Below are 17,914 nucleotides of genomic sequence, written 5' to 3' on the forward strand. Positions count from 1 at the left end.
ACGGTGAAGTTTCTCTAAAACGTATGAAAAAATTAATCAAAATGATTTTACTAAAAATTAACTACTTTAAATGACGTCACTAGTTCTTCTAAATCAACCGATAGATTTTTGGTTTCCGGGAAGCTAACTCACCAATCAGGACAACTCACCGAAAAGAACTAGTTACGTCCCGGACGGAGTAAAAAAAAAAAAAACACTCTTTAGGAAATCGTAGCGATGATAATACCATGCATAAAAATGTTTTTTTATGCTTTACTTAGTTTGATAGTCTTATTAACAAACAAAAAAACATTAGGAAAACCACGTAACTTCCTCGTTCTGAGTGAGTAGGTACTTCCAAGGATTAGAACTATCTGACAAATCCATAGCTAAACAAATAAATAGATTGTGTTCAGAACCTGAAATCTAGCTATGTCAAATACAAGTGTTGCCGACTCTACCGATTTTTCGGTAGATCTATCGATTTTGGGAGTAAATCTACCGATCCACCGAATTCTATTGTAATTTTCTACCGATTTTTTTTTTTAATCTTGAATAATCCGCTATTTTTATGACACCACCACCACCTCCCCCCCTCCGCCCCTCACCATGTTTTTTAAACTGTTTGTGATATTTTTGTTTTATTTTATTTGCTGGAAAAATAAAAATCGATTTGTAGAGTGGGATTCGAACCGCCAGCCCACAATACTACCAAGGGACCACAACCCGGTTCATATGCGAAACTGTTTCGTAAACAAACAGAGTTTAGAGAAGCGCTTTAAAACCGCAGCTACCCCACGAATATAAACAACGTGAAACTGAAAAAAAAAAGAAAATGCAGCGTGGAAATCTACCGATTTTAGCTCGATGGAAGCTGACAACGGCTGCATACTAACTTACATCATTATAATAATACCTACCCATAATGAAAGTGAAAAAACTATGTTTGTATGCTCGGGTAACGTTCTATCTCTCTGGGAAATCAGGTGATGGTAGTAGACAGTATAAAATACACTAAATAATTATAGTTTACCTGATACTGATTTTTCTAATACTGAGCCACAGCCGTAGAGATGGTATTTCGCTCTATTGCACAGAACAAAAGCGTTGCAAACTTTTGATTTGATTTTTGGTTTAACAACAAATGTGTAACATACTGTTTTAATTTTCATGTTCATTCATTCATCATTCAGTTCATTCTCAACCTGAATATCGACGGCCCATTTTTTTCTGTAAACTATAGCTAACTTCCTGACTGATAATCCTTGAATGATTTTCGTCCATATTAGCGGCTCTGCTGTGGCGCTTTATGACTCTGAGGTTTTAATGCAATTTTTACATTTAACAAGAAAAGGGCCTTTCCCAAGGTAAACAATCTGTGAAACTAATTTTACAATTACCCAATTTTATTTAAAAATATACACAATTTATTTTAAAACAACTTGAATGAAGACAATTGAGTAATTTGAAGCGAATTGTGCATTTTCTTAAAGGTCATATGCGGCAATCTGTTTTGAAAACTGCCTATTAAGCCTTCAATTTATGAAGACTTTTGTTGCAATATGCCTTTAGTATTTGTGCAAAGCTTGTAATTGTACAGAAAATTATGTAGTTTGTTGGTTTTTGTTGCGTTCTTCACGCATTATTTTATGATAAAGATCACTTATCTAACATCAGAAATACCCGTTTAACACCGTAATCAGTAGGATTAATGTGTTAAAATGACTACATTTATACTTAGCTAAAAATCCGTAAATTGAATAATCCATAATCATACTGATTTCAGTAAAAAAAGTGAAACGGATATTTTTTTTGTGGTATTAAAAACATCATGCGATATTTTTTTCGTATTTGTAATTTCATTCAACTTCATTATTTCAGATTTGAATATCAGAGTGAATTTAAATATCCCTAACAAATAAACTTTTTTAAATTATTACAGTTTTGTAACCATCCTCATTAGGATTTAGAGCAAATGTAAACGATTTCAATCGGTTATGTGTTCTGTAATTGCGACACGTGTGAGTCTAGTCCTTTATTGTACAAAAAGGCGACATATAAATCAACTGAAATTATATTTACTTACTTTTTCATTTTACTGTATACATTTAGTGTCCTCCTCACAAGGGTAACCTGAAATCTTGGAAACTTTGAAATACATGTGTATCAAATCATTTGATGCCATTCGTAAAATAAAAATAGAGAAGGCATTAACAACCCAAAGTCTTATTATTTATTTATTCATTCTTTTTCCTAAGAAAAATAATGTGACCGCACGGGGGCTACCTGTGCCAAGGACACTTAGCTATATACTTTTGTTTAAATATTTTTACATCTGAGAATATACAAAGAAGACTTATACAGAGATTATTAACAAAATTTTCTGACAGTTTTAAACACTACGAATTTATGTTTATATTTCATTTATGTGTATTTATATTATAAAACGCAGAATAAAATAACAAAAACATAACATAAACTATATATTTGTGAAGCAGTTGATTAAATATTAGTTTAGACGAATGAGACAATCCATTTTACTTCTACCCAGTAGCTCAATCACAAATAACTATCGACGTGCTTAAAAACATGCCAGGCATTTGAGCGATCACAATGAACAATAATGAACATGCTTAAGCTATTGCAGTCATAAGTCAACGCGCGTGTAATTTCTAAGTTAACGCTTGAGTCGGTTTGTTTTTTGTTTTCCTCGTAAACAAATACAGTTCACTGGCGAAAAATCAGCGTTTACTATAAAAAATAATACAATATATTGCATTTGCAAAATAGTAAGGAGTATTTAAAACAAAAAAGTGAAAATTAAATTACAATTACTATGGTGACTCATTTTCTTGACATTTGGCTTGCCAACCGCCGACTAAATGTAAAAAATACCATGATAAATAATAAATAAATGAAAATAGCCGTTTTGGAATAATTTCCGTATTTACACCGGTGAAATTCAAATATGTGATTGCGCAGCAGGATTATACGTCACAAAACGTAAAAAAAAATTACATTTAATATTAGGTGTTCACGGATGTTGCATTGTTATCGCAAATACGATAAACAACCATGGTGAGAAATTGTTATCATGTCGCTTATTAGCACTTCAATGGTTATTTGTGATTGAGCTACAGCTCCACTATCCATTTTTTTTAAATTTGAATAGTAAAGCTGGGATTATGTAGAACATGACTTTTGCATATTATAGACTGTAAGCCATTATTTTATTATACATATTAGCTAAATATGTTTATATTCTGCTTGAGCAGTTTCTATTTGCATATGTTTTCCTACGTGTAATAATTATTATTGTGATAAACTTGGGCCGTTAGTACTTATAAATCAAATTAAATATACCTATGTATACAAAGTAATCGACTATGGACTTGAAATTTCAGGATGACGTGGATGAATGTACACAAGGCACAGTGGATCCCATGTTCCGAACAGTTCCCAGGGAGAACACAACTTTCCACATCTGGAAAGTAGAGGTAAGCTTAATTAAACCCTAAAAAAACAGCATTGCACAGTGCGTAGATAGACACCAATGTAGTAAATAATATGTACGCACAATCCAATAGGAATCCACTTTTCGTGAATGAGGAAGTTTGGTAGTTTTTTGTTGTTGTTTTTTTTTTGTTAGTAGACTATTAAACCAAGCCATTTTTTTATTATTTTATTTTATGTACCGTATTATCTGCGCAATGATATTGTAAAGGTATGTATTTTTCTAAATAACTTCACGTGTGACGTCTTGAGTTATCTTCCCCTTCTTCTAAATGCGTTCTGCTGATTCGTCAGGTGACTTACCGTAAACCAGAAATTTATCATAACTCTCTTATCATTGGTTGATACGGAAGAATAAATGACGCAATGTAAAGTAGTTCGTTTTTATTAAAATACATTTTTTTTTTTCATAAATTTCCAAGAAACTTCGCTGTACAATTTAATGACTTCATTTTTATCGCGCGTAAGAATACATTTTTTATATCCGATTTTTCGTACGCAACTTCCTCATTCAATGAGATTCCATCAAGTTTTATACATACATACGTATAAAATATGTTATTTTGTATCTCTGTATTTTAAGGGTTTTTTATATCATTTTTGTGGAAAATTAAAGTTCATTTTACTTTTTTAAATATGTAAATTGAATGTATTATTAATATATTTTATTATATATGTATTAGGGTTGTTCCGTGTTAGCTTCGCGGACTCGTCGATTGGTAGTCTGAGATTCGATCCCCGTTCTACCACAACATCTAGCACAGTTGTTAAGAGTACAATATTAAAATAATGATGCACTTAACGCTATTTTAAATGCACTGAAACTATTTGAATGCTGAATTTATGGTGGGTATTAAACAAAATAATTTTTACTTTGTAATTTGCAGAATTCATCTGTGGTTTTGTTACCTAAATCACAATATGGAACCTTCTACGATGGGGACTGCTATATTATTTACGCTTCCTCAATGTACGGACATCCGGCGGGCCCCAGTGTTGTTGTGAGTTACATAATATTACTTTCCGCTTTGTTGGTATTTCAAAATCGTATTTCTATTTTAATGCTCCGAATAAATAATACGATAATATTGAATTAAACGAGATAGTAGTAACAACAAAAAACGTCATTATAAATAAACAATATCATAACTAGTAATTTCGCAAAATAAAATTACCCAGGAGACGAAAAAACACTTCACGATTGAATGGAAACGTGGAAACAGGTGGAAGGTAGGAAAATGAAGGGAATTCTATCATTTTTAATAACTATTTGGCACTACTACGTGTATGACATATTTATTTTTATTTTTATAGATATGTCTCCTTTTTTTATTTTAAATAACTGTGAAAATTATAGTTAGTTTTATTATTTTTTTGTTTCTACGTACGACTGTAAGATTTCTGCAATAAAATTAAAATAAACAAACGTAAAGTTGGATAGATTCTTTACAAGTCTTACGAAACCATAAAAATAATCAATGTACTGATAAACCGCTTTTCAAACAATTTGTCATCGGATGCTATGTTCAATATTTTACTTTAAAAGCTTTGGACAATGGATACAAATGCAAACATTGCAACGTAATAATACAAAAGTCAAAATAAAAAACAAATATACGAAATCAAAAGTTTAAAAAAGGTAGCTCCATAAACATGCTCTTTATAATATAATAATTCATTTATATATAGGTAATCCAATACAAAAAAGATCTCTCTCTATCTGCACAAATCGATTATATATTTTATTTCTTGGTATAGGTACTGATTCGTTTTCAGAGATAAATGAGAAGGTTAATAATCAATTTCCAGCATAATTATAAACCAAAACTGGACATTTTGAAATAAACAGCATTAAAAATGTCAATCGGTGCATCATTTTCTACGACTTTTAACCTCTGAAATAGAGAAACCATGATGCTTCTACTACGCGCCGCGAAAAACATTGACTGGAGGAGAGTTTCGTATTTGAGAAAAATTATATAATACAATTTGACACAGAAATGAAATTTTATGGATGGAAAATTAGAGTTGACTTGCATAACTTTATCGACAAACGTTTACTGTCATCGTGTTGATTGCGGAAAGTAGTCAACGGTGAATAGCGCCACTTTTCTTGATTAATACAATATAATATTTTATTAGTAAAGTCTTTGTTATGAAAGTGTATGTACCTACCTAATTATTATTATTTTTTGAGAACTAAATTACTTCGATGTTATATTAATTTATAATCATTTGATAGGCTAGCGAATTTAATAAACAGACATCTTGTACCTAGACTCGTAGCGTTGTAAAAATGAGGCGAAATTTGTGCGTCGGCACCAAAAGCTTTATCCACTGTATTGAGTATTTTTTACCAATCCTAACCGACATTTTTTTCGAATATTTCGAATATTTTAACCGAATATTTTATTAAATTTAAAAAATGCGATTTATTTATCCAATAGGTTGATGACTTGTAAAATACCGTATACATTATTTAGTTTATTGTTTTTTATGTACAATACAGCACTAATGTCACTTACAATGTACATAAATTATATTATTAGGTAATTACAAAAACGTGTTTTTAATTCTTAAAACACTGTGGTAAATAATGCCTTTGCGCGCGGTGATGTAACATCGTGTTACCACTAGTAAAAGACGGAATATTCTAAAGTTCAGACATTTGAAAAAAAAACATGGAGACATACTATTTAATAATTCCATTTCCATAATTTATGCAAATAAACATATTATTTAGCCCTGTTATGGCAAAATAAATTTCAAACAACAAACAAACAAACCATCACGCCGTTTCCCCGTAGGGCTAGGCAGAGAGGATAGAACGCCATAACACTCTATCTTGGCATACAGACCTCGCTTCTTCTACATTCATACATCTTCTCATGCACGCACGCCGATTATTCCTACTTTTGACATATCCATCTTCAAGTATTTGATGGGCTTGATCGTGCCATGTCTTTCTCGGTCTTCCTCGTTTTCTGCATCCATCAACATTTGCATCGTAGATCCTTTTAGCTGTTCTTTCACTGTCCATTCGCTCTACATGTCCAAACCAACGCAGAACGCCTTTCTTGATTCTGTCAATAATGCATGTCTCAGCCTTACACACTTCACGGATCTCGACATTATTGCACCTATCATACATCGTTTTACCAAACATTCGTCTGAGGGATCGCATTTCGACAGCATTCAACCTACTTTCATCATCATTTTTCCAATCCCATACTTCGCTCAAAATAAATTTAAAATCATAAATACGCCGTTCATATTACGCGCGTGCGTCCCCCATCACTGTCACCAACTGACGGAAGACTAAATCAGTTTTACGCAACACCCGCAACAGAACAGCGTCTCTGTCTTCCTTGTTATGAGTTTTATCTTCGTGCTCTCTCTTAAACAGATGTGTTGCTGAATTAGCGGACATTAATTTTTCGCGTAGCAAGGATAAATATTTTTTGTATTAACATCCAGCATAGTTATACAAATTTTACTTTCTAAATCCGGTGTAAAAATGACCATTTGAAAATTAACAAAAAATACGAGTTCATCGTTTAAAAAAAAGAGAGATATTTCTAGTCATGTGTTCTATGTCGACTAGTGTGACATCACAGCCATACAAGAATGAAAAAAAACACAATAGATTATTAAGGGCCAACATACCATAAAACAATAGTAAACAAAGACGAATAAGTCACTAATACACATTATGATACATAGTTAGAGAGGAATATGCCTGCTGACTATAATATTTCCAGCGGCAAACATCAATCCTTTGCGATGGTTTAAAATCGAAGACCAAAAAATATGTAAAACATTTCAAATAATTTTTGTCATATTATGAAATACCGTCAGCAAAAAATCTAAATGCTGAAAGAGACAATATTGAGCAATATTTCGAGTATAATGTTTGTAGACAGGCTGGATTCCACTCCTCAGTGAGTTATTAAAATCTGAATTTATTGCAACAGAAAGGAAAAACATTATTGAGAAGGGAATATGTAACTCTAGGCATTTACAGGGTTTTGATTTATGCTTTATAATCCGCTGGTTTACCAACGGTGTAATTTTCACTATTTTGCCTACATTTAAACATTCACATTTCCTCAACGCATGCATCTGTTGAATCACAAAAGTCAAAGAAATAAATTAAATTTTTAAATCTTTTGGGCGTTAATAAATAAATTAATAATAATCAAATCAAATGGCCACTTAGACCAAACAATGATAGGTCATAAGCCCTATAAATGCATAGACTTACATATTACCTTACCGAAAATGTTTTCCGTCGCTGCAATAAGTTTAGAGATAATATTGGGTAAATTGTTCAAGAGAGAGAAAGAATATCGAAAATTAAAGGTAGTATTTTTAACTATTTGTCTTATCCTAATTTTACACAATGTTTTATTTTCAAATTTAATCTGCCACACTGGATGGCCCTGTATAGATGCAGGAGTCACATTATTAGTATTTCCTAATATTATAATATTCAATCTAATATTTTATTAAACATTAAAAAAATTAAGCTACTAAAATTTTCGCTGAGAATAAACATGTATCAATTGTGTAATTATATTAATATTTTTATTAATATTTAACAATAAAAAAACTTCATTAAAAAGTAGTATGGTCTGTATGTTTTTATGTGCTCGTTTTGCAGAAACGTGACACGAAGAACGCTAAGATGGAAGCGCACATTCATTTCTGGCTGGGGGCGCGTGCGGGGACGGAAGCCACGGGGGCGGCGGCCTACAAGGCCGTGGAGCTAGACGCACACCTCGGGAGCACCGCCGTCCAGCACAGAGAGGTGCAAGGACACGAGAGCGCCAGGCTCAAATCCTACTTCAAGGATGGCATGAGGTTATTTTCATTGATTGTGTTTTTTTTGCAAAACAGCTAACATTGATTAGCTAACGGCTAACAGCTAACAAATGCGGAAGTTCAGTGCTTTTTAAAAATGTATTATTAATAATATTTCAATACTTTCAGAATATTACGAAGCAGGGGGGATTTAAAGGTTCGCCTTTACCGGGTGCTGGGGAGGTGTCCTGTTATGACTGAGATGGAAAGTGTCTCTTGGCACCATTTCAGCAGCAGCGGAATATTCATCTTAGAAACTCCGGAAGCCATTTTCCTGTGGATCGGGCGAGCCGCCAACGTGGTAGAGAAGCTTCATGGAACAAAGGTTTTTATAATTTACTTATCTATTAAAATACATTTCTAAATAATTTGTTACGGGTACACAATATTAGTAATATTTATTCTTGCATATTTTTTATCACTTTATTACATCGAGGTTAGATCGTAGAGCAGGGATGGGCAAACTTTTTCAGGGGCTCGCGTGTACCATTTTGTTTTACTGTGATCATTTAAATTTGGAGAACGGGACACAACTTGTGTCCCTTTCTCCCTAATACTTTATTTTCTTTTCACAGATAGCACTGAAAATTGGGAAAATGACAAACAAAAACCAAACAGAGAGATCCTTAATAATACTTAATGATGGTTACGAACAAACCTTGAAAGCGGAGAAGAAAGCTTTGTTCCAAAAATACTTAGATCTGAAGAGTAGGAAAGTAAAGACAACAGACGAGGAAATGAAAGACGGAGAAATGATGAGCCACAAGCAACCTATCAGACTATATCGCTGCTGTCATACAACCACTAAATACAGAATTGAAGAAATAAAACCCGGACCCTTATTACAATCTGATTTGAACTCCAATGTAAGCATCCATTCAAACATTAGTTTAAATGTATAAACTGTGGGTGTACCCTCTTAAAACGTGAGATTGAAATTTTGAAAGACGAACACCACATACAAAATGTTTATTAAGTATAGGCACACCAACAAAGGCTGCTTGCCTTTAATTTAAATATATTAAATCTAAATAATAAAACTTGATATTGGCAAAAACATCCATTGCGTAACCTGGGTAACCTCTAAAAACTAAATTATCAGTACATTTTGTCTTCAAAAATAGAAAATGCCAATACGGTCTGAGTCTAATACAGATTGAATATAACACGGCCCCAAATATAACGCCACCCATACATTTTGAGCAAGACTGAAAGGAAAAATTCACTAATCCTTTAAAAAAATATTTTAACTAAAAAACATTGTGTTATATTCGAGGTAATACTGTAAATCAAGGGTCTGAGCCATGACAGAGTTACCTTCAACTGTCTATAAAATAAAATCAAAATGTCTGTACGAAAGTGTATCTGTATAAAAAAATTAAGTTTCTTCTTCCGTAACCTGTAACTGAAGATGTTTAAAAAAATAAATTATGTTAATAATTCATTTTTCATACAGAACATTCTATTTTGCTTTAAAGAAAATTGAAGATATTCTGTTATCTTCCGTAGTGTTTTTTATATTTTTAATCTATGGGTAATACTTTTAAAAAAGCTGTACTTAAATAAAATATTGTGGCCTTGTAACTAATCATAAAACAAGCCACTTATAATTTGGTGTTGAAAGCAACTAGTTATAGATCTACATTATCTCTGTTGACAGCATTCAAATGAGTTATTGTTTCGACTGACAATACATACCTCTGCACCTTTTTATATTAGAATTTATCAGTATAGTCAATATAATTTCCAGGATGCATTTATATTAGATAATGGAACACACGGAATATGGATGTGGGTTGGAAAAAGAGCTTCAATGAAGGAACGATCTGAAGCAATCAGAAATGCACGCGGTTTTGTCAAGAAAAAGCGATATCCGTCTTTTACCCCTGTAACACGAATCCCCGAAGATAATGTACCGCTGGAGTTCAAGTCTTTATTCAAATCATGGAAGAGTATGGATATTCAATCAGAAGCTAATGGTAAATAAAGTATTTTATAATTTAATTAAAAAAATCTTTTTTCTTTTTTAAATTCGTCTTCTATTGTTAATGATAATATTTTGGATGTCTTTTGTAAGGGTTGTCTGAGTCTTTTGTTTAGTTTTGTCTGGTATTAGTCTCGACTGTCCTTATCTCGTTTTAGAATGTTGCATATAATTTTGTTTTGATATTCTCGTATTATGTTCATATTTATTTCATTTTTTTTCCAAGTTTTAGTTCTTCGTCTACAATTACATCAGTGGCTAATTTATGAATATATTTATGGAAGGTTTGATATTTTATTTTGCTGTTTTTGTAGTCTGTCATTTTGATTTCCTGTTCTTCATAGTAGTTGCATATAACATATTTTAGTTTTTACATCATAGGCTTCATAAATTATGCCTTTGAAAAAAATAATTTTATAACCGTTTTTGGAATCTGAAAATAAAACTATGATTCAAATTATAATTATTTTCTTTTTTATGTATTAGCAATGTGTGTGCCTTTCGAACAATATTTTTTTTATTTATTAAACTTGTAAATGAAACATACATCAAATAAGATTTCTACCGATATGCATAATTTTGGGTGTTAGACAGGCGCCGTGGAGCAATTAGTAAGACGGGCAACTGTGAAACTGTGACACTGGCGTCGCGGGTTTGATTCCCGTCAGTTGCAAAAAGAAAATCCAAGAATTTTTTTTTTCAATTGGTCTGGGTGTTGTGGTGTATTTTCATAACTTCCTTCCTTCCGTCCTTTTAACTAATATATACTGTTTTAAAATTTACCCTTTCTTTCCCAGATTTTTTTAACATTCTACACTAATCGATTCATTTTATTTTTCTCTATTCTATTTTTCCATAAAAAATGCATGTTTAACAATGTTTTGCAACGAAAACATTACCCATTTAACCCTACAAATAAAATAATTTTAATTTTTACATCAATAAATAATTCTTGATTTGGTCTTATGACAATAAATTTAACTTAAGAGCAACTAATGGTGCCGACATTGCAAATCTTTTTGCAACTCATTTTTCATCCGTTTTTGCAAATAATCATTCCTCATGCTACTCTATCCCGTTACAATATTCAAATACTATAGATTTAAACAGTTGCACAATTTCTAATAATGATGTTTTCCGTTCTATGAACAAATTTACTAATAAAAAGACCACTGGGCCTGATGGTATTCCAGATTTATTATTAAAAAATTGTAGCTACACTCTCTCTAAACCAATTTCATTCATGTTTAATCTCTCTCTGTCATCTGGTGAGTTTCCATCCTTATGGAAGATAAGTTATATAAGGCCTATTTTTAAATCAGGCGATAAATCTAAAGTTAGCAATTATAGGCCTATTTCAACATTATCTTGTCTCCCTAAAATGTTTGAAGCTATAATTGCTAGCAAAATCACGCCCATGTTTAAGAATATACTGATCGATGAACAGCATGGATTTAGATCTGCCAGATCAACCACCTCTAACCTGGTGGATTATACCCAGGTTATTGTCAAAGCACTCGAAAATGGTCAGCAGATTGACGTTCTTTATACAGATTTTTCTAAGGCATTTGACAAAGTAGATCATAAAATTCTCATGTATAAATTACATGCCTTGGGAATAAGAGATCCATTACTCTCATTTATTAAATCGTATCTAACTGGTAGGACACAAAATGTTCGGATAAATAACTATTTATCAACCAGTATTGACGTTACATCGGGTGTACCTCAGGGTGCTCGTTTGGCACCCCTGCTTTTCAATTTGTTTATTAATGATGTTGCTAAATCATTCTCTTACTCTCGTTTTTGGCTCTTCGCGGGCGACAGCAAAATTCTCAAAATAATTCAAACTTTACAAGACTGCTTTCTTCTTCAATCAGACATTAACTCTTTTAACCGATGGTGTAAAGTCAATAAATTAGAACTAAATATTAAAAAATAATAATTATAGTGCAAGCATATATATTTCATAATACCTAATCTTTTATATTTCTATTCTAGCTAGGGTTGCAAAGGCTGCAACAACAAGATTCGATGCCCAAACTCTTCATCATGCAACTTGGCTGGCTGCACAAACACAACTGATGGACGACGGAACGGGAGTAATCAAGATATGGAGGGTCACCACTACGGGACTAATGGAGATTGTGTCCTCTGTACTCGGTATATTCTTCAGCGCTGATTGTTACGTGGTCATGTACACCTACCATCATCCCTCCGGAGAATCTAGTATCATTTATTACTGGACAGTAAGTATTAAATTTAAATTGTGAGATGCTTTTTTGTACCATATTATTGAGTCAGTGATATTATTGAGAACCTGTATTTCTGCTGGTAAAAATATGAAATTTATTTTCTTTATACTCCGGTCATCTCTTTTCAGACTCTATTTAACAAGCATAGAATTAAGAAAGTCCAGAAACCGCAAACGCGCATCATATAGGCATTTTAATAATTGCGAGGAGAAAAGTAGCAGGGGAATGCTCGTAACAGACTAAAGTCCGTATCAAACATATGCCAATTGGTCGCAAGTTGAGAGAACATATATTGAACGCTATTTACTCTAGTTATATACCTCAATGCATCCTCAATGTTTGTAATACCAATTTTATACTTCATCATAGCAAAACTATGTTTTCCTCGTTAATCAGATAATCTTTTCAGGGCTGTGATTCGACACCAGAATTGAGAAAACTGACAGAGAAAGGAGCTAAGGAATTACACAAGAAATTTCGCTCTATTCCAATGCTTGTAAGTAACCATTATATTTTGGCGAGAATATTTTTTTTCTATAACCCGGTTCAGTATTTTTATGGCAAATCATAATTAAGGTGCTAGGGCTGGTATTACAAAACATGTTAGACTGAAAAAAAGTACAAATTAACTATTGAGGGTACTGGTGTTCTTATGCCTTTTTATGGTAAATATTTTAAAAACAGTGGTACTGAATCATAACTCATAACCAATCACCAATCACAAAATAAGCGACTTATAATTTGGTGTTGCCAGCATAAAAATCAGTTTAAGGCTATTTATTAAAACAACATTTTTCAAATTTAAAGTGATTTGTCTTATTTTGAAATTATGATTTAGTTAAAATAAAGAAATATCACATACTACGAATACCTATAAAAATATATGAAATGGATTTAGAATAATTAATTGTATTTTCGAAATCAATGTGGATATTGTGGAGAAATGTTTTTACACATAAATTTAAAAAATTAATTTACTAAAAACGAGTTGCTACAAAAACGCGATATGTTTGGCCTTGGTTGTTGTGACGTCAAGATTCGTGACAATGTTCTAAACACATTTGAATGGGCGGGAACAAATAAACATGAATCGTGATGTATTATGGGCGTGGCCGATGGAATGACCGTTTTGCGGGAATTCAAAATTACAAATTTAATTTTTTTTTAATTTTTTTTTTCACTGGACAGTATTTCATAGACCTTTATTACTATAAAAATGTATTTAAAAAAGTGATATTTCCCTATTACTGTGAAATGATATTTGTATTCTGCCATTGTTCCCATTCGCCCCAACTCAACACAGGACTTTGGTTCCATGGAGTTGGGACTTCTGGTAATTGTATAATGTATAAATGAATAAATAAATCTAAACAAAATAAAATTGTGATAGGTTCGAGTACGACAGGGAACAGAGCCAGCGCATTTTCTTCAAATCTTCAAAGGAAGGATGATTACATTTGTGGGAAAAGCAACAGACTGTGATTGTAATGTATCTCATTTACTTACTAATCATACCATTTACACACCATTTTCAAGGCAGAGAAAACACCATATACCGCTTTTTGAATTTAATCATATCAAAATCCTTATGTTCTGGTATAAACCCCCATTCTAGAATTACCAGTTTTAGACTCTTTATCTTTAATTATGTATCATGATGAACATTTAGTGAATCAGTAAAGTTACCTTTGTTTTTATGGATTACATGTTATAAGCCTTTAAATATTTTATTATGCATTTTTTAAAATTATTAACTAATAGTAAAGTAGTCCCTCTAAAACCCAGGGAAGTGTCCTATGAGAAATTTCAACCCTATGGAGAATTGAATACAAAAAATGTTCGCTGCTCACAGGTGAGCTGGCTTCCCGGAAACCAGAAATCTATCACAACACTTATCATTGGTTGATTTGGAAGAATTTGTGACATAGTTAATTAAAATTGTGAATCGGGTTGTGGTATCGGACTCACAGCTCAAAGGTCCGCGGTTTGAGCCCACTCTACCCCAACTCGATTCCCATTTTCTAATAGTCAGATATTTAAAACTCGTTGAAAATGGCCCACAAAATGAAATTTTTGGGTAAATCATAAGAACGCAAATATTTTTTTTTTTAATGAATAATATAAACCATTTTTATCGACTTTTATCGAAATTTCGCCATACAATTAAATAATGCTGCAATTTTTGCCGCGCTTAAGAAAATATTCATCAAATTTAATTTCCCGTAGCACTGAACTCCTCATTGGGCTAAATGCCCTGTGTAAAAAAAACACAATATTATTTTCTCAAAAGTATTTATGTCTCTGATTGTATTTTATTCACCATTTTAAAATTGTTTTTTGATGCTATTAGCGAGTGGAATAATTCTCCGCTCCCCATCCCACTACCTGGTGCGGGTGTCGGGGAAGTACACGCGGGAGGCGCGCGGGACGGAGGTGGTGTCAGGCGGCGAGGGCGGAGGCGGGGCGGGGTCGTGCTACATCCTCCGAGCCGCCGCTCGCTGCTGGGTGTGGTGCGCCACGAGCGCCACGGGCGACGAGCGGGAGGTGGCCAAGCAGATGGCCGCCACCGAGAACTGCCTTGTTATGCAAGGTCAGCATGTTCACTGCCCGATGAAGTACATTGCGGGAAGCGACACGCAGTCTACATATTGTCACTTCAGTTTGTTTTTGTCCGACATACCAAAACACAACCTGCAGAAATAGAGTTTAAAAGTTTTTTTAACAAAATAGCCATTGTAAATAATGACCACAACTTAGGACAAAATTCGTTAGAAAACACCTTATACTATGTTAAAATAGGAGGTTTAAAATAAAAAATAAGGCTTTCTCAGAACTTCTGTAAAACTTCGTTAAAAATAGTCTGTTGAACAAAAACGAACTAAAGCGGCGATATGCAGTGCCTGCTACCCCGCAGACGTATAATAAATAGACCCGTTACTAACATCTAAAATATACCAAATATTGCGTTCCCCTCAGCAATTGAATTGTTGATTTTGAAAACACCCAAAGTATAAAATCAATGGTTTTACAGGAGAGACTCCTGAAAAAATGTATGAAACGAATTTCATTGTCATAGTATCAAAACTATAAAAATAAAACAAGTTTGACTTGCATGGACTTAATTTGTACCTTCCAATATGGTTGTAAGTTGTTAATATTTTAAATTTTCCTCATTTGCGAATTTTCTATTATTTTTTTATTTATTCATATTAAGATACATATTACAAAAAAATAATAATTCATCCCTAACTCAATGAGGCCAAGAGCCCTGTGTTGAGTTGGGATACAACATAATAGTATAAACATGCATATTATTAAAGAACACTGTAAATAAAAAATATTACATAAAGATGAATTTCAATAAACATTTAGACAATACGCTTCTCGATTAGGATTACTTTACGATTCAATTTGAAAAAAAAGAGATGGCGTACCCTATAGCAAAACTTGTGAATCTACAAATGTTAAAAATGATATTTTGGCATTTTCTGTTAAGACTTCAAATAATCTACATGTGTGTAAAACGTGTATATCCGTATTACATTATTTAAGAAAAACACTGTTTTTACTTCCTCCTCCAAGTTTGGAATTTACCAGTTTTACAAGTTAGGCCGACAATATCACGATACACGTGCAATCATTTGTGTAAGAAAGAGATGTACATATTTCTTTCTTCACTACATCTAGGTAATTTCAAAACCAGAATTTTTGAGTTAACCGCTAAAACACAACTTTGTACCTTCCTCCATGAATGCTATAAATAGACGAAGAAGTCGTGATGCATTCAAATAATATGACGATGATTTGAATGCATGACTTATTTATTTGTAGCATTCATGGAGGAGGATAAAAGCATTTTTCATCACTCACAACTGCATATTTCTGTGTAGCATCATGTCCGATCATGGTGAAAGTCTGTTACAGAATAAGGGCACAGAACACGATTAGCCACGAATTGAAAAGCCATTTTCTTCGCGCTAGTAACTAATTTTAATTAAATTTGTTTCGAATGCAGGGAAAGAGAAAGCAGAATTCTGGGACGCTCTTGGCAATAAACGAATGATGCTGATAACATCAACTCAGAGAGAACCAGATGACGTGTTACCGGCGCGTCTGTTTTATGCGTCTATCGGCTTACCTGGCTATTGTAAGTCTAACCCTACATAATAAGGATGAATCTAATAAGGGAAATACATCGATTTTATAAAAATCTATCTCTGTCGATAGATTCACTAGATACATGTTATTATTCAATTTCAGTTGAAGAGATAGTCTCCTACAGCCAAACAGACCTTTCCCCAGAGTACATTGCTGTTCTTGATGCCCACAATTGTGTGTACGTTTGGACTGGTACATTTTGTTGTGCAGCAGGCAGAGACTGCGCCATTAATTTAGCACTCAGATACTTAAAATCAGGTCAGTCATTTATTTTCAGTTTTCTATATTTAGGTATTAATTAAGTAGTCCATGGTGGTTTTTAAACTGTGAGGTTAAGTTGTTTGATGCTTGTGAAAACCTCAGATTCAACATACGAGTTTGTTGTTGAAAAGAACTGTTAGATATTGCTATTTACTCCAGGAGAGACTATCGTGGAATGAGCTTGCCAGGATATGTATCTACTGTAGATATAGATATGTTGCCAATTAACATACCTACACCTCTTACATAAACATAGTGCGTTTGAATGTCTAATAAGCCTATGTTGAACCAAGTAAACTTACAATTTTCGCTTGTGTAAGCACATACATTTGAATGATTTACATATTTACATTAGTAAATAATAGTGTAATTATACACCAACACATTAAAAAATATATACAATTGTAGACCGATGTCCCTGAGCATTCTAGAGTTGTTCTTATATGTTCCGAATTTGCTTCGCACACACAAAGCAAAATTTATTAAAGATTTGAATGGATTGCATACGAGTATAGCTGTAAAATAATAAATAATTTATTTTGAATACCTTAACTCCTCAAACTTTGTCTACCTATACTACATACATATATTGGATAAATAAGAAATATTTGCAATCAGAACTGTGTCGCTTAGCTTGACGATTGTGGCTAAATTGGTTCTAATTTAACTAAAGAAATAATTTCATTTTAGCCTCCAAAATACATCTACATTTATAAGTAATAATGATAACATTACATACGCATTCATCATTACAATCAAATAATTAAATGTTTAAAATATTGGCGATGCCTCTTTATTATCTGGGCAACTAAATCTACATCTATTTATCTTAACTACAGGCCAATTTCACTAGCAACCATGATATCCAGAATTTTTGAAAAATTGGTGTTAAGAATTATTT

General features: G+C 32.8%; 1 protein-coding gene across 2 annotated transcripts in view; it reads left to right on the forward strand.

Annotated features, from left to right (window-relative positions):
* The window catches only part of qua (villin like protein quail), a 47,384-nt gene that overhangs the window by 27,120 nt on the left and 2,350 nt on the right, over positions 1–17,914 (forward strand). For both annotated transcript variants that reach the window (XM_088238249.1, XM_088238248.1), the window contains exons 2-13: positions 3,384–3,476; positions 4,380–4,493; positions 8,156–8,355; positions 8,485–8,680; positions 8,931–9,221; positions 10,106–10,334; positions 12,341–12,588; positions 13,004–13,090; positions 13,985–14,078; positions 14,945–15,184; positions 16,610–16,741; positions 16,855–17,010. In XM_088238249.1, coding sequence (XP_088094375.1) covers positions 3,384–3,476; positions 4,380–4,493; positions 8,156–8,355; positions 8,485–8,680; positions 8,931–9,221; positions 10,106–10,334; positions 12,341–12,588; positions 13,004–13,090; positions 13,985–14,078; positions 14,945–15,184; positions 16,610–16,741; positions 16,855–17,010 — 2,080 coding nt within the window. The remainder of the gene's footprint in view (positions 1–3,383; positions 3,477–4,379; positions 4,494–8,155; positions 8,356–8,484; positions 8,681–8,930; positions 9,222–10,105; positions 10,335–12,340; positions 12,589–13,003; positions 13,091–13,984; positions 14,079–14,944; positions 15,185–16,609; positions 16,742–16,854; positions 17,011–17,914) is intronic.

The sequence above is a fragment of the Micrasema longulum genome, unplaced genomic scaffold (assembly GCF_059751315.1).
Source record: "Micrasema longulum isolate JH-2025_06_02 unplaced genomic scaffold, ASM5975131v1 h1tg001842l, whole genome shotgun sequence".
NCBI classification, from domain to species: Eukaryota; Metazoa; Arthropoda; class Insecta; order Trichoptera; family Brachycentridae; genus Micrasema; species Micrasema longulum.